General features: G+C 37.9%; 1 protein-coding gene and 1 long non-coding RNA gene across 2 annotated transcripts in view; one reads left to right on the top strand and one right to left on the bottom strand.

The window, feature by feature from the left end:
• The window catches only part of LOC306655510, a 214,048-nt gene that overhangs the window by 15,532 nt on the left and 172,591 nt on the right, over positions 1–25,925 (bottom strand). The window lies entirely within an intron of this gene.
• MYO5A (myosin VA) overlaps positions 1–25,925 on the top strand; it is a 217,645-nt gene that overhangs the window by 43,812 nt on the left and 147,908 nt on the right. The window contains 1 exon segment of the mRNA XM_079130018.1: positions 22,185–22,295. Within this exon segment, the coding sequence (XP_078986144.1) occupies positions 22,185–22,295 (111 nt within the window).

Raw genomic sequence — 25,925 nt, 5'->3', positions numbered from 1 at the left:
ATTCTATGGGCTCTTTCTTCATACTCTTTTTTTTTTTTTTTTTTATTGTAAACAAATGGGATACATGTTGTTTCTCTGTTTGTACATGGCACAAAGGCATACCATTTGTGTAATCATAAATTTACATAGAGTAATGTTGTTTGATTCATTCTGTTATTTTTTCCCTTCCCCCCACCCCTCCCACCCCTCTTTACCCTCTATACAGTCCTTCCTTCCTCCATACTTGCCCCCCTCCCTAACCCTAACTCTAACCCTTCCCTTCCCCCCATTATGTGTCATCCTCCACTTATTAGCGATATCATTCGTCCCTTGGCTTTTTGAGATTGGCTTATCTCACTTAGCATGATATTCTCCAATTTCATCCATTTGCCTGCAAATGCCATAATTTTATCATTCTTTATGGCTGAGTAATATTCCATTGTATATATATACCACAGTTTCTTTATCCACTCATCAATTGAAGGGCATCTAGGTTGGTTCCACAGTCTGGCTATTGTGAATTGAGCAGCTATGAACATTGATGTGGCTGTGTCTCTGTAGTATGCTGATTTTAAGTCCTTTGGGTATAGGCCAAGGAGTGGGATAGCTGGGTCAAATGGAGGGTCCATTCCGAGTTTTCTAAGGAATCTCCACACTGCTTTCCAGAGTGGCTGCACTAATTTGCAGCCCCACCAGCAATGTAAGAGTGTACCTTTCTCCCCACATCCTCGCCAACACCTGTTGTTGCTCGTATTCTTGATAATCGCCATTCTAATTGGGGTGAGATGGAATCTTAGGGTAGTTTTGATTTGCATTTCTCTTATTACTAGAGATGTTGAACATTTTTCCATATGTTTGTTGATTGCCTGTAGATCTTCTTCTGTGAAGTGTCTATTTATTTCCTTAGCCCATTTGTTGATTGGGTTATTTGTATTCTTCGTGTAGAGTTTTTTGAGTTCTTTATAGATTCTGGAGATTAGCGCTCTATCTGAAGTACGATTGGCAAAGATATTCTCCCACTCTGTAGGCTCTCTCTCCGCATTGCTGATAGTTTCCTTTGCTGAGAGAAAGCTTTTTAGTTTGAATCTATCCCAGTGGTTGATTCTAGCTTTTATTTCTTGTGCTATGGGAGTCCTGTTAAGGAAGTCTGATCCTAGATCAACAAGGTGAAGATTTGGACCTACTTTTTCTTCTATAAGATGCAGGGTCTCTGGTCTGATTCCGAGGTCCTTAATCCATTTTGAGTTTAGTTTCGTGCATGGTGAGAGATATGGGTTTAGTTTCATTCTGTTGCATATGGATTTCCAATTCTCCCAGCACCATTTGTTGAAGAGGCTATCTTTTCTCCATTGCATATTTTTGGCACCTTTGTCTAGTATGAGAAAATTGTATTTATTTGGGTTTGTGTCCGTGTCCTCTATTCTGTACCATTGATCTACCTTTCTATTTTGGTACCAATACCATGCCGTTTTTGTTACTATTGCTTTGTAGTAGAGTTGAAGATCTGGTATTGCAATACCCCCTGTTTCACTCTTCCTGCTAAGGATTGCTTTAGCTATTCTGGGTTTCTTATTCTTCCAGATGAATTTCATAATTGCTTGCTCTATTTCTGTAAGGTACGTCATTGGGATTTTAATTGGAATTGCATTGAATTTGTATAGCACTTTAGGTAGTATGGCCATTTTGACAATATTAATTCTTCCTATCCAAGAACATGGAAGATCTTTCCATCTTCTAAGGTGTTCTTTAATTTCTTTCTTTAGTGTTGTATAGTTCTCATTGTAGAGGTCTTTCACCTCTTTTGTGAGATTGATTCCCAAGTATTTTATTTTTTTCGAGGCTATAGTGAATGGGGTAGTTTTCCTAATTTCTCTTTCCGAAGATTCATCACTTATGTATAAAAATGCGTTGGATTTATGGGCATTGATCTTGTAACCTGCTACTTTACTGAATTCACTTATGAGTTCTAAGAGTTTTCTGGTGGAATTTCCAGGTTCCTCTAAATATATAATCATGTCATCAGCGAACAGGGATAGTTTGAGTTCTTCTTTTCCAATTCGTATCCCTTTAATTTCTTTGGTTTGTCTAATTGCTCTGGCCAGAGTCTCAAGAACGATGTTGAATAGAAGTGGTGAAAGAGGGCATCCCTGCCTTGTTCCAGTTTTTAGGGGGAATGCTTTCAGTTTTTCACCATTTAGAATGATATTAGCCATGGGCTTAGCATAAATGGCCTTTACAATGTTAAGGAATGTTCCCACTATCCCTATTTTTTCTAGTGTTTTGAGCATGAAGGGGTGCTGTATTTTATCAAATGCTTTTTCTGCATCTATTGAAATAATCATGTGATTCTTGACTTTAAGTCTATTAATGTGGTGAATTACGTTTATTGATTTCCTGATGTTGAACCAACCTTGCATACCTGGGATGAAGCCCACTTGATCATGGTGCACTATCTTTTTAATATGTTTTTGTATGCGATTTGCTAAAATTTTGTTGAGAATTTTTGCGTCGATGTTCATTAAGGATATTGGTCTGAAATTTTCTTTCCTTGATGAGTCTCTGTCTGGTTTAGGTATCAGTGTGATATTGGCTTCATAGAATGAGTTTGGGAGGGTTCCCTCCTCCTCTATTTTATGGAATACTTTGAGAAGTATTGGAATGAGCTCTTCTTTAAAGGTTTTGTAGAACTCGGCTGAGAACCCATCTGGTCCCGGACTTTTCTTTGTTGGAAGGCTTTTGATGACTTCTTCTATTTCAGTACTTGAAATTGGTCTATTTAAATTGTTTATGTCCTCCTCGTTCAGTTTAGGCAATTCATATGTCTCTAGAAACCTGTTGATGTCTTCGAAATTTTCTATTTTGTTGGAGTATAGATTTTCAAAATAGCTTCTAATTATGTTTTATATTTCAATCCTGTCTGTTGTGATATTTCCTTGTTCATTCCGAATTTTAGTGATTTGGGTTTTCTCTCGTCTTCTCTTTGTTAGTGTGGCTAAAGGTTTATCAATTTTGTTTATTTTTTCGAAGAACCAACTATTTATTTTGTCAATTTTTTGTATTGTTTCTTTTGTTTCAATTTCATTGATTTCAGCTCTGAGTTTAACTATTTCCTGTCTTCTACTACTTTTGGTGTTGGTCTGTTCTTCTTTTTCTAGGGCTTTGAGCTGTAGCGTTAGGTCGTTTATTTGTTGAGTTTTACTTCTTTTATTAAATGCGCTGCATGAAATAAATTTCCCTCTAAGTACTGCTTTCATAGTGTCCCAGAGATTTTGATATGATGTTTCTTTGTTCTCATTTACCTCTAAGAATTTTTTAATTTCCTTCCTAATATCTTCTGTTATCCATTCATCATATAATAGCATATTGTTTAATCTCCAGATGTTGGAATAGTTTCTGTGTTTTACTCTTTAATTTATTTCTAACTTCAATCCATTATGATCTGATAGAATACATGGTAGTGTCTCTATCTTCTTGTATTTGCTAACATTAGCTTTGTGGCATAATATATGGTCTATTTTAGAGAAGGATCCATGTGCTGCTGAGAAGAAAGTGTATTCGCTCTTGGTTGGATGGTATATTCTATAAATGTCCGTTAAGTCTAAATTATTGATTGTGTTATTGAGATGTATGGTTTCTTTGTTCAATTTTTGTCTGGAAGATCTGTCCAGTGGTGAGAGAGGCATGTTAAAATCACCTAGTATTATTGTGTTATGGTCTATTTGGTTTCTGAAATTGAGAAGGATTTGTTTGACATACATGGATGAGCCACTGTTTGGGGCATAGATGTTTATGATTGTTATATCTTGCTGATTTATGCTTCCCTTAAGCAGTATGAAATGACCTTCTTTATCCCTTCTGACTAACTTTGGCTTGAAGTCCACACTATCGGAAATGAGGATGGATACTCCAGCTTTTTTGCTGAGTCCATGCGCATGGTATGTTTTTCCCCATCCTTTCACCTTTAGTCTATGGGTATCTTTTTCTATGAGGTGAGTCTCTTGCAGGCAACATATTGTTGGATCTTTCTTTTTAATCCAATCTGCCAGTCTATGTCTTTTGATTGATGAATTCAGGCCATTAACATTCAGGGTTATTATAGAGATATGATTTGGTTTCCCGGTCATTTGGTTCATTTTTTAAATTTTATTTATTTATTTCTTTGATACAACTTGTTTCCTCCTTTATTTGACAATTCCTTTAGGATAATTCCTCCCTTTGCTGATTTGCTGCTTTGTTTTTCATCTCTTCCTCATGGAATATTTTGCTGAGAATGTTTTGTAATGCTGGCTTTCTTTTGTAAATTCTTTTAGCTTTTGTTTATCATGGAAGGATTTTATTTCATCGTCAAATTTGAAGGTAAGTTTTGCTGGGTATAAGATTCTTGGTTGGCATCCATTTTCTTTCAGGGCTTGAAAAATGTTGTTCCAGGCCCTTCTAGCTTTTAGGGTCTGGATTGAAAAGTCTGCTGATATCCGTATTGGTTTCCCCCTGAATGTAATTTGGTTCTTTTCTCTCACAGCTTTTAAAATTCTGTCTTTATTTTGTATGTTAGGTATTTTCATTATAATGTGCCTTGGTGTGGGTCTGTTGTAATTTTGTGTATTTGGAGTCCTATAAGCCTCTTGAACTTGATTTTCCATTTCATTCTTCAGATTTGGGAAATTTTCTGATATTATTTCATTGAATAAATTGTTCATTCCTTTGGCTTGTTTCTCTAGGCCTTCCTCAATCCCAATAATTCTTAAATTTGGCCTTTTCATGATATCCCATAGTTCTTGTAGATTCTGTTCATGATTTCTTACCATCTTCTCTGTTTGTTCAACTTTGTTTTCAAGGTTAAATATTTTGTCTTCAATGTCTGAGGTTCTGTCTTCCAGGTGTTCTATCCTATTGGATATGCTTTCTATGGAGTTCTTAATTTGGTTTATTGTTTCTTTCATGTCAAGGATTTCTGTTTGGTTTTTTTTCAATATCTCTAACTCTTTATTGAAATGATCTTTTGCTTCCTGTATTTGCTCTTTTAACTGTCGATTGGTGCGATCATTCAATGCTTGCATTTGCTCTTTCATCTCATCGTTTGCTTCTCTGATCATTTTAATTATGTACATTCTGAACTCCTTTTCTGTCATTTCTTCTGCCATGCTGTCATTGGGTTTTATTGATGTAACATCTAGATTTGTTTGCAGCATTTTCTTTCCTTGTTTTCTCATATTGTTCAGGTATCAGTGGACCACTGAGATATTGCAGATTTCCTCTATTGACTTACAATGTCCCTGAAGATTTCTATATATATCCCCCCTTAGCCTTCAGTAGGCTGAAGTCTTGGAGGAAGTTGATAATGCGGAGCTCCACAAGGAAGCTGCCTCTCTAGGAGTGGTGGCCTTCAGGAGGGGTATAATCCCTGCTAGTGGGCAGAGGTGCCTCCACTTGTTGACCAATGGTCATCCAAAGGGGACCTAGGCTGCGGGCTGAGGCAAGGCCTGTTTGGGCCTGAGTCTCTAGTTTTACCGTCCTTGTGGGGAAACCTCACCCGGCAGGGAAGACTCACCCGGTGGGGAGGTCTCACTGGTCAGTACCCTCCTAGATGTTCCCCTCAATTACAGCTACCGCCTGGGCTGGGCTGCCTTCCTCTGCAAAGTTCTCAGGGGCCCGGCCCTACCTCCTGGGCCTGGGAGCCTCACCCTTCACAGATGAATCTCCTTAGGCTGCCCCTCCTCATAGAATATGCCCGCAGGCCTGGAACCTTTGCTCCGCCCTAAGCCTGTCTCTGTGCGGCTCTTCCACCCAGAAGCCTCCTAGATCCTGGGACCCTGCTCTGCCCCTAATTGCCTGGTTATGCGGCCCCTCCTCTGAGCAGCCACCTGGGGCCCCGTACAATCTCTCTGAGTCCCAGAGACCCGCCACACGCCTCTTCCTCCAGACAGCTGCCCCGTATTCCAGTGGGGTCACTAGGAGTCCAAGAAACTCACTGTGTGCCTCCACCTCCCACCAACCACCCGTAGCCCTGGGCAATCAATCACTCCGAGTCGAAGTGACCCTCCCCGTTCCTCCTCCTCCTCCAGATAACCCCCCGAGTGTTCAGGAGTGGTCGCTCTGAGTGGCTCTGAATCCACGTGACCCGCTGCACGGGTCCTATGGGCAACCGCCCGGAGCTCTGGTGCGGCCACTCAAGACCAAGTGACCCACCACGCTTCCTCTCCAGGCAGCCCCCCTGTGTTCAGGCGCTGTCCCTTTAAGTCCAAACAACTCACCACTCGCCTTCTCCTCTGAGCAGCCGCCTGGAGCGCTAATGCAGTCACTGCGAGTCCAAAGGACCTGCCGCGCTTCTCCTCCTCCTCCGGGCAGGCCCCGGGGTTCAGAAGTGGTCTGAGTCCAAACAGCTCGCCACGCAGCCTCTCCTCCATACTCTTGATCGTTTCTAAAAAGTAGTGATTTGAGAAGCAAATAGGAACGGTGAGAATGGGGTGTCTCAGAAGCTAGGCTAAGAGTGTTCCCAGTAGGCTGCCAAATGGTGCTAAAATTAGCAGACCATAAAGGACACTATAGGCAAACAAGGGTTTGCCAAATTTGGAGACCATGTGAGTAAATGAGATAGGTATGGAGGAAATAGCTGCTGTTTGAAGTTGTTAAAGGGTTGAATGGAAGGTCAGAAGAGGTTAGAAATGAGACTGGAGAAGCTGGCAGGCGTCAGGTCATGAAAGATATGTCATAGTGCTCCGACAGAGACTGTGATCTCAGCCTAGAAATGTCTGTCCCAAAAGCTGGGGACCAACATAACCTGCTATAGACAGAAGCGAACTACATACTGGTGCCTGCCTGTTATTTGCCAGGCACTGCTTTGAGCACGTTCTCTGTGTTGCCTCAATAATAATGTGTGTTATTTAATGTTTAATCCCATGATTCCTTAAAATTTAACATGCTAAAGCATTCTGTTTAAAAAATTTTTGTAGGATTTCTTTCATATCTCTCATTTATCAGGTGGTAGATATTCTAAGTGGGAGATAGAAATCTATATATTGAGGACTGTGCATATTTAACATGACCCCCATTGTATATTTTTCCCTAAGTTGGGAGCAGGTGTTGAAAATGGTAGGAAAGTGGAAGTTGGTTTGCTTAATTGGACAGCTTAGGTCTCAATCAGGAGAAAGTGACTCATTGAGATTTCATCTTACTTTTTCCTTATGTATCTTAACCATTTTGAAGTCAGGGATCATTCTGAGTTTGAATCCTGCTTCTATCATTTATTAGCTTGAGTGACTTTGGGCTGTTATTTAGCCTCTCTCAAACTTTCTGGTGAATGATAGACTTCTTTAACAATAATATAAATCATACTGCAAAAAATTAAGGAAAGTAGGACTTTCTGTATTCTGATCAAATAAACCTTGTGTTGAACATGATCAATATGTTTTTTTTTGTTGTTGTTGTTGGTAATTCTGTTATACCTTTGATTATTTTATTTATTTAGAAATTTGGAATTTATATTCAAATACCACTAGTTAATTGCAGATGGAAATAGTAAATTTTTTAATGTTCACATTAACACAGTTCTTATAAAGTGAGACTTAGTTCCAAAAATAATCTTTATAGGAATATTAAAGAACTTGTGTCTAAGAATATTCATTCCAAAGTTCTGTTATCTCACACTCAAATTCTAGAGAAATAAAGTTTATCTATTTTTTGCTCTGTCAGTGTGATAAAATATCCATTAATTTGGAAGTTCTTATTTTCTTCATAAATTTAAAATAATTTCAGTGCCTACTGGAAGTTGACTTGAACTTGATTCACTTTTATTTATTTACTTATATACTTTTTTTAATATTTTTGCAGTACTGGGGATTTATCCCAGGGATGCTTTATCATTGAACTATATCTCTAGATCATCTTATTTTTTATTTTGAAATAGGGTCTCACTAAGTTTTTGAAGCTGGTCTCAAACTTGCAATCCTCCAGCCTCAGCCTTCACAATCACTGGGTATATTAGTCAACTTTTGCATTGCTGTAACCAAAAAACCTGACAGAAACAATGTGGAGGAGGAAAAGTTTATTTGGAGCTCATTGTTTCAGAAGTTCAGTCAGTCTGTGGTCAGCTGACTCTTTAGCTCTGGGACCAAGGCAGGCAGAACATCATGGTGGAAGGACATGGAGAAGGAAAGCGGTCAGGACATGGCAACAAGGAAGCAGAGAGAGACAGTTCTGCTCTCCAGGAACAAAATATAAATCCCAAAGGCATGCCACCAGTGACCTTCTTCCACCTACACCCTACCTGCCTACAGTTACAACCCAGTTAATCCATATTAGTAAGATAATTCACCGATCAGGCTAAGACTCTCATAACCAAATCATTTCATTTCAAACTTTCTTGCATAGATACACATGAGCATTTGGGAGACACCACAAATCTAAATTAGAACAGTGGGATTTACAAGTGTATCCACCATGCCTGGCAAACTTGTTTCACCTTTTGTGTGTGTATGTGTGTGGTGCTGGGGATTGAACCCAGGGCCTTGTGCATGCAAGGTAAGCATTCTACCAACTGAGTTATATCCCCAGCCCATTGTTTCACTTCTAAACCATGCACATTTCACAGTACTTGTCAGCTAACTTCAAGTGTCATCAAAAATATAAAATCAACCCTTTCGTTGTGATCATTTAGAGAAGTTCATGAAGCAGGAATTATCCATTTATTAGCATCCTCAGATAGTTTCTTGCTGTTATTTCACAATTTTATTTTTGTCAAAGCCTTATTCTGTAGTCATAGCCAGTTGAAATACTGCAGGGTGGATGCCAGGCCAACTGGTATGACTTTGACACATTGTTAGATAGAACATTCTTATGTTTCACCCAATGACGTGGACCAGTTTAATAGCCATTTTGCTTGTGATACCAAGAGGAACAATTTTAGGGTGCAAGGAGGGGGTTTCTTTGTAGTGAAATCCACTGATTTAACGAGGGAAGTTTTCAGTAGAAAAAAATTTATGGCTTTTATACTAGACATGTTTAAACCCCATGTCTACCATGTGTATGATCTAAACTTAAATATTTGTTAAAATAAGATAATGGAGTTCTTGTGATGATTTGAATGAAATTACACATGTAAAATACCTGGGCCTCTGCTGACACACAGAAGATGCTCAAGAAATGCTAGTTCTCATTCCTTACCAACCTGGGATAAATCCAGTGTTGATTATGATTTAGTTCATCAGTAATTCTGGAAAGTTGTGGCAGGGGCACAGTATACTTTTGCTCTCACTTATAGCCCTACCCAGAATATACCAAGTATTCCATACCCCCTAGCCCTTTTTCTATTCCTCCTACTTTAGTGTGACCCCTTCGTCTTTTTAGACCTTTTGGATTCCCATCTGTTCCCCACCTGCTACTGGAGAGATTGCAAGTGGAGGTGGTGGTAGTGTCATTCTCTGCCTTCTGAGTAATTTGTAGTAGGTTATGGATGGAACTGAATCACTGTTCTGGAGGTGAGGGGCAGTTTCTACTCCTAATACTTGAATTAATTAAGGGATAGAGGTGTGAATTTTATGGGGGTGGGGAAGGGAACGTTTCATTATTTCCATTCCCTGCAAGGCCTGGCTCTTTTTCCTTCTGTCACACCAATGTTTCCTGTGTAACTTAACATCTGGCACTTCATTCATCTTTCTCTACTTCTGGAAATTATAGAGTTTTTGAGAAGATTTGGGGAGGATTGGGAAAGACCAGTAATTCTTTTAATCTACCTTCTTTTGTAGTATAATGTTTAAGAACATAAAGGACCAAAATGTTCATATGACAAAAGTTCATTGAGAAATTATTATGGGCGGGTCCTGTGTTAAGTGCCATAGAGACAAAGGCAAAAAAGATACCATCTTCCTCTCAAGGAGCTCTAACTCTGTGGTGATAAACATCCAAAGTCATCAGGTAGTGGGATAAGGATTCTAGCAGAAGATTGTATAAGTAATGGAGATATTGAGAATGGAGTGCCAAGTGATGGGAGTAAGGAAAGACTTCTTAGAGAGGGTGGCACTTAAACACAGGATAAAAAGGATTCTGTTGGCTCAAGAGGGAAGGGATAGTGTTCCAGATGGAGGGAATAGCTAAATCAAAAGTCCCCGTGTGAGGCAGCACTGCTTATTCAGGGTACAGCAAACCTAGAATTTGACATGACTGGAGAATACTAGTGTTGAATGAAAATAGTGGAAGGAGGGACTGGGGATATAGCTCAGTTGGTAGAGTGCTTGCCTTGCAAGCACAAGGCCCTGGGTTTAATCCCAGCACTGCAAAAAAAAAAAAAAAAAATAGTGGAAGGAGGGATGGAATGTTAAGAAAATGTTCTGTCAAGCGGTTTAAATATTGTTAGTAGTGTTCGATTTCTGAACCTAAGTGGTAGGCATATGGAAGTTCATCATACCCACAAACACACTCTCATAATCTCTTATATGGGTGGGATTTCATAATAAATTTTAAAAATGAAAATTACAATAACTAAGGGTGACAATTTTTTGGATTTTCTAGTTTCTTTATTAATTTTTGTTTCCTTTATTCTGGAAAGCCCATTATGTTTTTAGAGTAGTAGTTCCTGAATATTTTACACCAAAAACATACCATGAGGATTTTATGAATTACTTAGTAACTATATGCAGTATCAATGTTAATGTCAGATTTCAGCAGAAGGGGTGTTGATGATGATTCAGGTTTCCTCTTGCTTTCGTTCATAGCCCAGAGGAACACTTAGTTTTTAAAGAAGCCTTGTTCAAATTGGCACAAGAAGGATTCATTTTTGCAACCATTCACAATGGGGTATAAAAACTGAAGGAGAGAAAATTGTGAGTGACTAAACTATTCATGGTTTAAGGAAGCTCAGAAAGATGTACACATATAGTATATGAAAAGTGAATAACGTGTATGGGAATTTAGAGGAGAAAAGAGAATCACATGGGTCAGCTTCTTTGTGATTGGGCTAGTCAGTTCCCTCTTAGTGCTGTCAGTTTTGTTCCCAAAGTGTCTGAGGCATCAGAAACAATTGCTTTTAGTGTGTTCACCTCGTGGTTTCTTGACTGACAAAATAAGAGCTAGCAAAACTTCGAGTAAGGCAACTGCATTAATCAAGGACCTCTTGAATATTACCATTGTGTTAGGACACAAAAGGAAAGATGACTGGAGCCTCCTTAAGCATGCAAGGAGGGGCATAAACCCTGAGATGGTGTGAGAGTGAGCTGACCCTGTTTGTAGCCCTCTCTGGTGTGTCCTCGGGCAAGTATGTCCCCTGAACCTGCCTCTCCAGTGCTCGTCCATCAGGCTTTTTCAGAATTGCCTCAGCACTGACGGGTAGGCCTCATTAAATTATATTGTGGAAGGCCAGATGACTTGTGTTTTACTTGCAAGCTCTTATGCAACTTAAACCTGTGCCAGCATTATTTTCTTCAATTTTGACTTTTAGAATTTAGCCCTTCTCTGTTTTGTCTTTACTCTCATTTCTGATCAAGTGGTTCATTTGTTGTTTCATTTTGATCAAGTGATTCTTGTGTTGTTCCATTTGAATTTTATCTATTTTAAGCTTTTTTCTTATTTTATCATCTCCTACAGTATTTTTGTTTATTTTGGTTTGGTTTTTGTCTTTAATTATATTATGTACCTCAAATCCCAAACCATTTTTTCCCCTTCTCCCATCAGTTCCTGTATCATTATTTACTTTCTTTGCATACTTCTTCATGAATTTCTCTAAGCTTCTGACTCATGCCCCATTTCAACCACAATTTGTGGCCTTAAACCCTGATTCAGCTCTAGGGAAAATCCTGAGCTCAGCCTGCATAGTTTGCCTCTGCTGCCTCATTCCAGTTTTTTCATCTCTTTTCCTTCCTTTGCTCTGTCTTGGTTTTAAAGTCAACATGTATGTGCTGCCTACCAACTGTGGGCAAAGAATTTGGCCAATCATAGAGGGGCGCCAAGGACGACTTTGAAGGAGTTGATGGTCTAATGTGGGAAGTAGATGTATCCATAAATAACATCTGCGGAATCATGTGTGAGATATTTGAGGGACTTTCACAAAATGGTGAAAGACTAAATCTAGAGTAATGTGAGTAGAGAGGAGTGTGAGTAATGTGAGGTGAATGGAGAACACTGCAAGAAAGCCTGACCCTTCACTAGGTAATCATGACAGCTGAGTTACACGACAGGGACTTTTCCCTTATCCCGCTGGGGGTCTATGTCCACTGTCATTGGATTTGGCCAGGGTTTTCTTTTCCTAAATATTTCTGTTTCATCAGGAAGCCCCATGCAGCCAAGTGGGCAAGTGTCCACCCTGTTTCTAATTCCTGCCTGACTTATTGTCATGTCCCTTTTCTACATTTCCTATGTGATCTAGAGTCCTTGTCTTTTTTCCCCCAGTACATACACTGTATATGACAAGTTTCATCCTACTCCTCAGGAGTGCAAAGTATATTTATTTTAGGGTCTGGCGAAAGAATGAGAAGTAGAATTGGAAGTAACAGAGGCAGTGGGAAGGGGCATGTAAGGTTGAGATTTCCCTCTGCTTTTTGCACCTAAGATTTATATCCCCAAATGATCCAATTATACAATAGTTGTCATTGACCTCATGGGTTCAAATGGAAAAGAACCTCAAAGAGGCCATGGAAATAACAGACTTGTTTCTGACCTGTTTCTTCTTGGTTACTTTCCCAAGGGATAGCGATAAGATAAAGCTTGTTATCAAGATAGTGTTTGGTGTTTCTGTTGCCTCTGGTATATGTAAGGGCCTTTGCCTGGCTCTCCTTATCTGTAAGTCTTGTTCACACCTTGTTCTTAGAAATCCAGTACCTCCTTATTACTAACACTGTGGAAATCTTACCTGGAACTTCTTGCTAACACAGAACACAAAGACAATTCTTTCTAGATTTAAAGTCCCTTCTAATTTATTCACAGGTCAGTCACTCTTCTTGAAGGTCACTTGGTCACATTTTGCTTTTTTTATGTTTTCATCAGTCTTTTTAGTAGGTCATTTAATTTTTGAATGTCATTTATTTTGTGGAACTAGTAGGTTCTTCCATAAAAGGTTAAAAAAATTACTACTGACTTTATACAGTAAGAGTAGGAGCAGTTGATACTTAGGAATGTTTATTGAATGAGTAAGATTTTAATAATATGTACAAATATTACTTAGTTTATGTACTATGCACCTGGAGGAAAGGTTATAAAACAAATTTTTAGTAACATTTTATGATGACATTAGAAATCAAATCCTATGGAAAAAAATTCAGTAATAGTCCCACATTATACTTGTATATTATTTTATGCTTTCCTCAAAGTTTCTACATTTGTAACTCCTGAGAAGCACACTGCTGTCATCTTTATTATATAGTTGCCTGAAATAAAGGCTAAGATCAATATGGTAGAACATACAGCCTACCTACTTCAGTGTTCTTTCTTCCGTAAACTTCAAATTAAAAGATTCTATGATTCTATAAAAATACAAGAAAAATAAAGCAATTGGGTCAATTTTTCACAGTATTTATATAAAAGTGAAGGAGATGCTTTTTACTCTTAGTATATTCCAACAAATACTAAGCACTAGCTGTGTCTCAAGTTCTCTTGTAAGTACTGAATGTAGTGTTGAAAAACATAGAGCTTATGTTCTAATGAAGGAAGAGAGAAATAAGTAAACAAACAACAACATAAAAGTAATTTCAGATAGTTATAAGACTTCTGAAGAAAATAAAATAGAAAATGATAGAGATATTTGGGATAACTTTCTTTAGAAAAATCTGGGAAGGTCTCTCTGAGAAGGTTTACATTTGAACTAAAATCTGAAAAATGAAAAGGAGGCATTGTTAGGTTTTTGGTACTGTGAGCAAAATACCAACTTGGAGAAGGAAAGATTTATCTTAGCTCACTGTTTCCTAGGTGTAGTCCTTGATGGGCTGACTCCATTGCTCTGGGCCCAAGGTGAGGCTGAACATCATGGCAAAGGGGTGTAGTAGAGAAACATTGCTTTGTTGTTCATTGTGGCCAGGAAGCAGAGAGAGGGAAGTAGGGAAGGGGTCATAGGGACAATGAACCCTTCCAGGGCACACCCCCATTGAGACACTTCCTCCAGCCACTCCCCGCCTGACGACATCCAGTTAGTTCATTCAAACTAGGATAGACTGCTTAGGTTATTGGTCTCATGACCAATTATAACTGTTCCTCTGAGTATTCCTGTAGGAGCACAGGGTCTTTTGAGGGGTGCCTTATAGCCAAACCATAACAAGTCATGCATAAGATCTGAGAGAAGTACATTGCAGAAGTACATTTGCAGAGAATAGCAAAGGGTAAAAGTTCTGGGGACACAAATTACCTGTGTTCCTAAAGCACTAAAATAAGGGCCAGTGGCTCCAGCTTAAAGGTAAAGCTGGGTGAGGAAAGGACAGATCTTGAAGGCCCTTCTAGAACAAGGTATGGAATTTGTATGCTACTGTAATGGCTATTTTTCCTACTGTTTTAATGTTAAAATGTCCTTTATTGTATAAAATGATGGTGATACTAGATTATAGATTTCTACTTAAATATCTTGCCTCTGGAGAGTGTGAGGGCCTTATCCTCTCTTTATTTATTTGTTAAGTGCTGTTAACACTTACTGGTTTTGTAATCTTACTTGACAAAACTAAAATTTGATAACCCTATTTGGGTTCTCAAACTGTGTGTGTGTGAAATACTAGCACTTGAACCCAGGACCTTGTACATGCTAAGCAAGTGCTCTCCCACAGAGGTACACCGCTCAACCTTTTATTTTTATTTTTATTTATTTTTTTATTTATTTTTATTGTAAACAAATTGGATACATGTAGTTTCTCTATTTGTACATGGAGTCAAAGCATACCATTTGTATAATCATAAATTTACATAGGGTAATGTTGTTTGATTCATTCTGTTATTTCTTTTTCCCTTCCCTCCAACCCCTCCCACCCCTCTTTTCCCTCTATACAGTCCTTCCTTCCTCCATTCTTGCCCCCCTCCCTAACCCTAACTCTAACCCTAACGCTAACCTCTCCCCTCCCCCCCATTATATGTCCTCATCAGCTTATCAGTGAGATCATTCGTCCTTTAGTGTTTTGAGATTGGCTTATCTCACTTAGCATGATATTCTCCAATTTCATCCATTTGCCTGCAAATGCCATAATTTTATCATTCTTCAAGGCAGAGTAATATTCCATTGTATATATATATGCCACAGTTTCTTTATCCATTCATCAATGAAGGGCATCTAGGTTGGTTCCACAATCTGGCTATGGTGAATTGAGCAGCTATGAACATTGATGTGGCTGTATCTCTGTAGTATGCTGATTTTAAGTCCTTTGGGTATAGGCCAAGGACTGGGATAGCTGGGTCAAATGGTGGTTCCATTCCAAGCTTTCTGAGGAATCTCCATACTGCTTTCCAGAGTGGCTGCACTAATTTGCAACCCCACCAGCAACGTATGAGTGTACCTTTTTCCCCACGTCCTCGCCAACAACTATTGATGCTTGTGTTCTTCATAATCATCATTCTAATTGGGGTGAGATGGAATCTTAGGGTAGTTTTGATTTGCATTTCTCTTATTACTAGCGTTGTTGAATATTTTTTCATATATCTGTTGATTGCTTGTACATCTTCTTCTGTGAAGTGTCTGTTCATTTCCTTAGCCCATTTGTTGATTGGATTATTTGTATTCTTGGTGTAGAGTTTTTTGAGTTCTTTATATATTCTGGAAATTAGCGCTCTATCTGAAGTATGAGTGGCAAAGATATTCTCCCACTCTGTAGGCTCTCTCTCCACATTGCTGATAGTTTCCTTTGCTGAGAGAAAGCTTTTTAGTTTCAATCTATCCCAGTTGTTGATTCTTGCTTTTATTTCTTGTGCTATGGGAGTCCTGTTAAGGAAGTCTGATCCTAAGCCAACAAGTTGAAGGTTTGGACCTACTTTTTCTTCTATAAGATGCAGGGTCTCTGGTCTGATTCTGAGGTCCTTGATCCATTTTGAGTTGAGTTTCGTGCAGGGTGAGAGATAGGGGTTTAATTTCATTCTGTTGCATATGGTTTTCCAGTTTTCCCAGCACCATTTGTTGAAGAGGCTATCTTTTCTCCATTGCATCTTTTTGGCCCCTTTGTCTAGTATTAGAAAATTGTATTTATTTGGGTTTGTGTCCTTGTCCTCTATTCTGTACCATTGATCTACCTGTCTATTTTGGTACCAATACCATGTCGTTTTTGTTACTATTGCTTTGTAATAGAGTCGAAGATCTGGTATTGCGATACCCCCTGCTTCGCTCTTTCTACTGAGGATTGCTTTAGCTATTCTGGGTTTTTTATTCTTCCAGATGAATTTCATAATTGCTTGCTCTATCTCTGTAAGGTACATCATTGGGATTTTAATTGGAATTGCATTGAATCTGTATACCACTTTTGGTAGTATGGCCATTTTGACAGTATTAATTCTGCTTATCCAAGAACATGGGAGATCTTTCCATCTTCTAAGGTTTTCTTTAATTTCTTTCTTTAGTGTTCTGTAGTTCTCATTGTAGAAGTCTTTCACCTCATTTGTGAGATTGATTCCCGTATTTTATTTTTTTCGATGCTATTGTGAATGGGGTAGTTTTCCTAATTTCTCTTTCTGAAGATTCATCACTCATGTATAAAAATGCATTGGATTTATGAGCATTGATCTTGTAACCTGCTACTTTACTGAATTCACTTATGAGTTCTAAAAGTTTTCTGGTGGAATTTCTGGGTTCCTCTAAATATATAATCATGTCATCAGCTAATAGGGATAGTTTGAGTTCTTTTCCAGTTCGTATCCCTTGAATTTCTTTGGTTTGTCTAATTGCTCTGGCTAGAGTTTCAAGGACAATGTTGAATAGAAGTGGTGAAAGAGGGCATCCCTGCCTTGTTCCAGTTTTTAGGGGTAATGCTTTCAGTTTTTCACCATTTAGAATGATATTGGCCATGGGCTTAGTGTAGATGGTGTTTACAATGTTAAGGAATGTTCCCACATTTTTCTAGTGTTTTGAGCATGAAGGGATGCTGTGTTTTATCGAATACTTTTTCTGCATCTATTGAAATAATCATGTGATTCTTTAAGTCTGTTGATATGATGAATGACATTTATTGATTTCCAGATGTTGAACCAACCTTGCATCCCTGGGATAAAACCCACTTGATCGTGGTGCACTATCTTTTTAGTATATTTTTGTATGCGATTTGCTAAAATTTTGTTGAGAATTTTTGCGTCAATGTTCATTAAGGATATTGGTCTGAAATTTTCTTTCCTCGATGTGCCTCTGTCTGGTTTAGGTATCAGGGTGATATTGACTTCATAGAATGAGTTTGGGAGGGTTCCCTCCTCTTCTGTTTCATGGAATACTTTGAGAAGTATTAGAATGAGCTCTTCTTTAAAGGTTTTGTAGAACTCGGCTGAGAACCCATCTGGTCCCGGACTTTTCTTTGTTGGTAGGCTTTTGATGACCTCTTCTATTTCATTGCTTGAAATTGATTTATTTAAGCTGTGTATATCCTCCTCGTTCAGTTTAGGTAATTCATATGTCTCTAGAAACTTGTTGATATGTTCGAGGTTTTCTGTTTTGTTGGAGTATAGATTTTCAAAATAGATTCTAATTATGTTTTGTATTTTACTTGTGTCTGTTGTGATATTTCCTTGTTCATTCCGAATTTTAGTAATTTGAGTTTTCTCCCTCTTTCTCTTTGTTAGTGTGGCTAAGGGTTTATCAATTTTGTTTATTTTTTCAAAGAACAACTATTTATTTTGTTAATTTTTCCGATTATTTCTTTTGTTTTGATTTCGTGTCTGATTTTAACTATTTCCTGTCTTCTACTACTTTTGGTGTTGGTCTGCTCTTTGTTTTCTAGGGCTTTGAGCTGTAGTGTTAAGTCGTTTATTTGTTGATTTCTACTTCTTTTGTTGAATGCGCCCCATGAAATAAATCTACCTCTAAGTACTGCTTTCATAGTGTCCCAGAGATTTTGATATGATGTGTCTTTGTTCTCGTTTACTTCTAAGAATTTTTTTATTTCCCTCCTGATGTCTTCTGTTATCTATTCATCATACAATAGTGTATTATTTAATCTCCATATTGGAGAAGTTTCTGTTTTTTATTCTGTCATTTATTTCTAATTTCAATCGATTATGATCTGATAGAGTACAAGGTAGTATCTCTGTCTTTTTGTATTTGCTAACAGTAGCTTTGTGGCATAAAACATGGTCTATTTTAGAGAAGGATCCATGTGCTGCTGAGAAGAAAGTGTATTCGCTCTTGGTTGGATGGTATATTCTATATAAGTCGGTTAAGTGTAAATTGTTGATTGTGTTATTGAGATCTATGGTTTCTTTATTCAATTTTTGTTTGGACGATCTATCCAGCAGTGAGAGAGGTGTGTTAAAATCGCCTAGTATTATTGTGTTGTGGTCTATTTGATTTCTGGAATTGAGAAGGATTTGTTTGACATACATGGATGAGCCAATGTTCGGGGCATAGATATTTATGATTGTTATGTCTTGCTGATTTATGTTTCCCTTAAGCAGAATGTAATGTCCTTCTTTATCCCTTCTGACTAGTTTTGGCTTGAAGTCCACATTCTCTGAAATGAGGATGGATACTCCAGCTTTTTTGCTGTGTCTATGTGCATGGTATATTTTTTCCCATCCTTTCACCTTTAGTCTATGGGTATCTCTTTCTATGAGATGAGTCTCTTGTAGGCAGCATATTGTTGGATTTTTCTTTTTAATCCAATCTGCCAGTCTATGTCTTTTGATTGATGAGTTCAGGCCATTAACATTCAGGGTTATTATTGTGATATGATTTGTATTCCCAATCATTTGACTCATTTTTGTTTTTTGACATGATTTGATTTCTCCTTTATTTGGCTATTCCTTTAGGCTAGTTCCTTCCGTTGCTGATTTGCATTGTTGTTTTTCATCTCTTCCTCATGGAATATTTTGCTGAGAATGTTCTGTAATGCCGGCTTTCTTCTTGTAAATTCCTTTAGCTTTTGTTTTTCATGGAAGGGTCTTATTTCATCGTCAAATCTGAAAGTAAGTTTTGCTGGGTATAAGATTTTGATTGGCATCCATTTTCTTTCAGGGCTTGATAAATGTTGTTCCAGGCCCTTCTAGCTTTTAGGGTCTGGATTGAAAAATCTGCTGATATTCTTATTGGTTTACCCCGAATGTAATTTGATTATTTTCTCTCGCGGCCTTTAACATTCTGTCTTTATTTTGTATGGTAGGTGTTTTCATAATAATGTGCCTTGTTGTGCGTCTGTTGTAATTTTGTATATTTGGAGTCCTATAAGCCTCTTGTACTTGGTTTTCCATTTTATTCTTCAGATTTGGGAAATTTTCTGATATTATTTCATTGAATAGATTGTTCATTCCTTTGGTTTGTTTCTCTAAGCCTTCCTCAATCCCAATAATTCTTAAATTTGGCCTCTTCATGGTATCCCATAATTCTTGTAGATTCTGTTCATGATTTCTTACCATCTTTTCTGTTTGTTCAACTTTGTTTTCAAGATTAAATATTTTGTCTTCATTGTCTGAGGTTCTGTCTTCCAGGTGTTCTATCCTATTGGTTATGCTTTCTATGGAGTTTTAAACTTGGTTTGTTTCCTTCATTTCAAGGATTTCTGTTTGTTTTTTTTTTTTTCAGTATCTCTAACTTTTTATTGAAATGATCTCTTGCTTCCTGTATTTGATCTTTTAACTGTTGATTGGTGCAATTATTTAATGCCTGCGTTTGCTCTTTCATCTCCTCCTTCAATGCCTGCATTTGCTCTTTCATCTCCTCGTTTGCTTCCCTGATTGTTTTAATTATGTACATTCTGAACTCCCTTTCTGACATTTCTTCTGCTGTGCTGTCATTGGGTTTTATTGATATAGTATCTAGGTTTGTTTGGGACATTTTCTTCCCTTGTTTTCTCATATTGGTCAGATGTCAGTGGGACTCTGAGATATTGCAGATTTTATCTATTGCCTTATAGTGTCCCTTTAGATTTCCAGTGTATCACCTCCCAGCCTTCAGTAGCCTGAAGTCTTGGAGGAACTGATAATGCAGTGCTTCCGAAGAAAGCTGCCCCTAGCCCGCTACTGGTTCCAGGGCTTGTAGCTGGCTCTATGCAGAAAGGCTCTCACTGGGCGGTCTGCTCCGAGAAGCTGGCCGTGAAAGGAGCCTGCTGCCGGAGGGAACAGGGCTGCTTGGGGAAGTCCCTGGCTTCCCTGTCCTGGTCCCTGAAGCTGGCTGTGGGCTGGAGTTCGCCACTGGTGGGACTTGGAGCTGTTCTGTGCAGAAAGGCTCTCCCTGGGGGGCCTGCTCCAAGAAACTGGCCGTGTGGGAGGAGCCCACTGCCAGAGTGAGCAGGGCTACCTGGGGAAGACTCTAGCTTCCCTGCCCTGCTCTGATAAGCTACCCCTATCTGGGCCTGCTGCCCAGGCCGAGCTTCACCCGGTGGGGGAGACTCACCCCATGGCTCTATTTTAGTCCGAGTGTCTCAATGCCTTCCCTTCTTGAATCCTGGATTCTGGAGCGACTGGAGATGCAGTCACCTTCTAGTCTGCCATCTTGGATCGACCCTCAGCCTTTTATTTTATTTTGAGACTGTCCTGTGAAATTGTCAAGTCTGGCCTCAAACTTGGAATCCTCCTGTCTGAGCCTCCCAAATAGCTGGGATTACAGGAATGTATCACTGTGCCCAGCTAGTCCTCAAACATGTTTTAAAATTTTTATTAGCTATGAATTATGGTAATTTGGAAACTACTACATTGTACCACAGAAGCTGCCGTATAGGAAGACTTGAAAATATTTGTCAGTATTGAATTTAATGTAATATCCTGCACAGTGGCATGCTCAAGTATTTTTCTTACAGTGCCATTTAATTTAAATTGTCTGAATCCTCAGATCTTTCTTTACTTTTGTTCACCCACTTTGTTTTCCCTCTCTTTCTCCCATCTTTAAGTCCATCACTAAATATATAAGTTTCTCTCTTACTTAGGAATGGCCTTGTTACAAGCTTCTAGAATGTCTTTGGGCTCTAAATATCTAAAATATTCATCATGTCACAGTTCATCAGGAAGTAGCCTTATATGTAACACACTTAATCCAGATGTTTCTTAAGCTGGAAGTTCCAGGTAAATGAGCATTGTGATCATTATTAAAAGTGAAATCTAGAAATGAAATTACGTGAAATGAGGATACAGTATAGGCCAGAGACCAGCTTTAGTCTGGCTCGTGTCAGTCATGATTACATCTTCTCTATGCCAATGAAATCCAGCGTGTCCTTCTTTCATTTGCCATCTGTTCATGAAAATCAACATTAGGGTTTAGTAGACATATGTATTAAAGTAGGATTTCTTCACTGGAAAGTGCTTCTTCAGTGTAGTGTTTGAAAAATTCATTCCTGTTAATATATTTTGTTCTTTTTTCTCAAAATTGATCATGTAATCATCTGGCTTAAGTTCAGATAATATGTACTTGAGACTACAGATTTGCTGCCTTAGGAACCTCTGGTGATTATTGTGCCTTGTCATGGGATGGAGGCTGTGTGAGCCAAATGTATTTCTGGCCAAACTTACCATTTTTACCACCTCCCAAGCATTTTTATAAATTAATGAGGGCAAAATTCTAAACAATCATGTTTTTGTTAAAAACAAATTTTTTTAAATAAGTAACAGAATTCTTTCTTCAAAGAAAATTGTAGATGCCCAGTATGTAAAACATCTTGTGACTCCAAGCCATAAGCTCACTCTTCTTTCTACCATAATGACACCTAACAGATATCTGAGCCATCATCAGGGCTTTGCAGAGCACAGGATGAACACCACAATAAAAAATTCAAGGTACATCTCTGATAAAGATATGGCTGTACTACTGAAACTGGCAGAGCCATGGCACCAGAGCTTTGAAAAGAAGTTTTGTATATAAGTTTTTACCTAAAATTACATTTTAGGCATTTACTAGATAAAACAAAGTCAAACTTTTATTTTACCTACTTTTTCAGAATATACTTTTTTACATAATTTGGGGATTGTGATGCTACTGAGGCTGATGTACATTTTGTTTATTAATTTAAACAGTTTCATATTGGATATGATTCCTTTTTTCATAAATTGTTTATTATAAGTAATGATATGGATATGCTTTATATATTATTGTAAAGTAATTGATTTGCGAATTAAGCATTTTTTTCTTTTTTTCCTAGTTTGCTAGGGTTTGGATACCTGATCCTGAGGAAGTTTGGAAGTCAGCAGAACTGCTCAAAGATTATAAGCCTGGAGATAAAGTCCTCCTGCTTCACCTTGAAGAAGGAAAGGTAAGAGTCTCACTTTCATTTGTTGTTATTGCCTGCAGTGAAGGAGTTCAAAAGTGTTGAGTTTATTGTGACTTAATCCTAATTGAAAGTTAAATTTAAAGTTAAATCTTGTATTTTCACTTACTAACTTAGTAAAAATGACAAACTCAGTTTTTTATCCTAATAGCATTATCAGTGTGACATAGGTTGGTGAAAATAGCAGATATTTTTAAAATTCATTGCTTTGCATATGAGTTTATTATGATTATCAGGTTTAGATTCATATCTAATCCTCCTGAAGATATGCTTGTTTAATTGTATTTTGTTTAGATTAACATTAAAATAATTTCATATTAACTAAGATAACATTGCTTAAGATGCCAGTTTAATTGATATGATGTTTACTACAACTAATCATTTGAAAAATATTTATGCAGAAAAGCTTAAAATCAGTTGTGTCTCTGCACTATCTTTACTCACTGTGTGAGTGAATTCACCTGAGTTCTACCATTTTTAATCTCTCTGTGGTATTTTTACAGGATGTGTCACATTCTTTGCTTAAAAACATTTGTGACATTAATTTCCTCTAAAGAGCTTATAGTCCAGTGAGGGAAACTGGATATAAATACATGAAAAGTTAAATAATTAGGAAATAAAGAATAGTGTTACACCACAGTTCTAAAGATGTCAAGAGGCAAGTATATGATTAATTGCAAAATGAATAAAACTATCTTAATGGTTAACTTGTATTGAGTACTGTGTGCCAGACATGGTTCTAACTGCTTTATGTGTTACAACTCATTAAATCTTCACAACAACTCCATGAGGTAGTGCTGTGATTATTCCCATTTTACACATGAGGAAATTGAGACTCAAATTGTTTAAGTGCTCAGGGTTATATAGGTATTAAGGAATGAAGCTGTGATATGAAGCCAGGAAATTTATCTTCGTGGTCTGTGCTAATTATCACTCTGCAAACTATAAAAATGGTAAGGAATTGAGGATCCCAGTAGGAGAAAATATTATTATGGGCTCTGTTGTTAAGGAAGGCTTCCTGGAGGAGGAAGGATTTTGAAAGGGTCTTAAAAGCTAGATTTAATTTTCTTTTTCTTTTTCTTTTTTTTTTGTGATGATGGTGCTGGGGATCAAACCCAGGCCCTCATTCATGCTTGGTAAATGCTCTGCCACTGGGCTACCTACCTAGTCCCCCAAACTAGATAGAGTTTGAATGTGCTTGTTTTGTTGTTGGTTTTTAAGATAGGATCTTGCTGTGTTGCCCAGACTGGCCTCTAACTCCTGGGCTCAAGTAGTCCTCCTGCCTCAGCCTCCTTTGTTGCTGAAACTACAGGCATGCATCATCACACCTGGCTTAAAAACTAGATAGAGATTAGAGAAAAGGGTAGGCCCTCTGAGGGTTGGAATGTATTGTGGAAATAGCGAATGTAACAGGTCATTTGGAGTAGAGATATGGAAAGGTATGTGTTCTGGTTCAACAAATACATATTAAGGTACCTATCACTATATACCATGTTAAGAGATGGCAGAAGTTGTGATCTTTGACATCATTATCAGTGAGAGAGATAAACATACTTACAAATAGTGTGATAGTATGCCACATGATATAATAAAAACAAGTTCGAAACAAAAGTATATAAGTGGAATGAGTATACAGAGGGGCTGGTGAGAGTGAGAGGTCAGAGAGAGACACTGTCAGAAGAACAGATAGAAATTGTTGGTGCATTTCAGGGATCTGGAAAAGCGTGTTCAAAGGCTAGGAGGCATGCAAGTAATGGAATGTTTGGGGAACTACACAGGTTCTGTGTTGATGGGATGTGAAATGAGAGTACAGGACCAGCAGGAGGATGGGAGTGAAAACCAGATCACAGGTGCCTGATGTTCTTCCTGTAAAATTCTTGAATTTCATTGATATACTATGGGGAATGATTTTAGTGTTTCTGAAAAAAATGGTGCCTGGTTTGTGTTTTAAAGACTCATTAGTGGCAGCATGGAGAATGAATTTCAAGAAAGTAAATCTGAGGCAAGGAGACTAGTTGGGAAGAAGACAGGGAAGAATTAGGCCAGATTAGGAAAACAGAATATCAAACTAAGGAATTCACTTGTTGTATATTGATTAGTCATCTGCTCATTACATACAGTATCAGCCACTTTGGTCTACAATCTCTCGTGTTAATTTTCTCAGCAACCCCTATGAATTGGTGAGTGATATTATCACTATTTTCCAAACAAGGAAGCTAAGGCTCAGAAACACTGAGTAGTTTTACCCGAGGTCGGAAGTCAGAAAGTGGTTTTGGGAACTGAAAGTGGGGTTTGAACATAGACTTTTTCACTCTAAGACAAGTACTTATTGTATTTAGCCACAGTGGATTTCTGCAGATAGCTGGAAAAGCAAATGGCTTCAAGATACACATCTGACAGATAATTGTGCTTAATTTTTAAAAACATTTCATTTTATATGTTTTACACTTAAAGAAGAGTTGAAAAGATAGTAGTGTTTTCATGTACCCTTAACCCAAATTCCTCTAATGTTAACCCCTTTCATAACCTGTATAGAATAATCAAAACTAGGTCATTACTATTGAAATAAAACTGTTACTGAACTACTGATTTTATTTGTATTTCACTAGTTTTTCTACTAATGCCTTCTTTTTTTCCCAACCCTGGGCCCCACATTGCATTTTGATTGTTATGTCTCCTTAGTTTTCTCCAGTTTGAGACAGGTCCTCAGTCTTTCCATGACTTTCATAACCTTGACGCTTTTGAAGTGTACTTGTCACCTGACAAGTACATTTTATAGAATGTCCCATCATGCTGTTTCCTCATGACTAGATTAAGGTTATTGAATTTTGGAAGGAGTATTATAGAGGTGATGTGGTCTCAGTGCCTCATACCAAAGGGTCTCTTTTGTCAATATGTCTTATTACTGGCCACATTAACCATGCTCACCTAGTTAAGGTGATGTCTGCCATGGATCCACAATAAAGTTACTTTTTTCCCCTTTGTAATTAATGAATATCGCTGTTCTACTGGAGGTAGTTGGAGCCACATATACATCCTGTTTCTCCTTAAACTTTGCCCACTAATTTTTGTGGTCATTACTGGGTCTTGCCTATAGCAAGTATTACTGTGGTGTTCTAATGTTGATACTCTGTTTTCTTATTTTCTTTTACATTTGTTAATTGAAATTCTTATGTAGAATAGTGTTATCTCTTCAATCCCATTTATATATTGATTCAGTCACTTGTGTCATTATGGGATAATGAGTATTTATTTTATCATTTACTACTCTCATTCATTTTATCACTAGGATTGTTTACCCCATTGGCTCTCTTAGATTTGTTCCATTGATTTTAACATGTCTTCATCATTTTCTTTTTTAAATCGCTTTCTTACTTCCTCATACTAAAAGAGACTTGAGGACTTGGATTAAATCCTCAGCACCACACACAAAAATAAGTAAATAAATAAATAAGAAGTGATAAAAGATTATGTTGTATTTTCTCTTCTCCAGCCCTGGTACCTTTTATTGGAGGATGGTGTTTAGCAACCAAGATCTGGGCACTAGGTGTGCTGGTTGCTATTAGAATAGTACTGCTTGTAGGGTTTTTGGCAGAGATACATATACACACATAT

Source organism: Sciurus vulgaris, assembly GCF_902686455.1.
Source record: "Sciurus vulgaris genome assembly, chromosome: 2".
Classification (NCBI taxonomy): domain Eukaryota; kingdom Metazoa; phylum Chordata; class Mammalia; order Rodentia; family Sciuridae; genus Sciurus; species Sciurus vulgaris.
The sequence above is the reverse complement of the archived record's forward strand: the minus strand, read 5'-3'. Positions and strand labels throughout refer to the sequence as shown.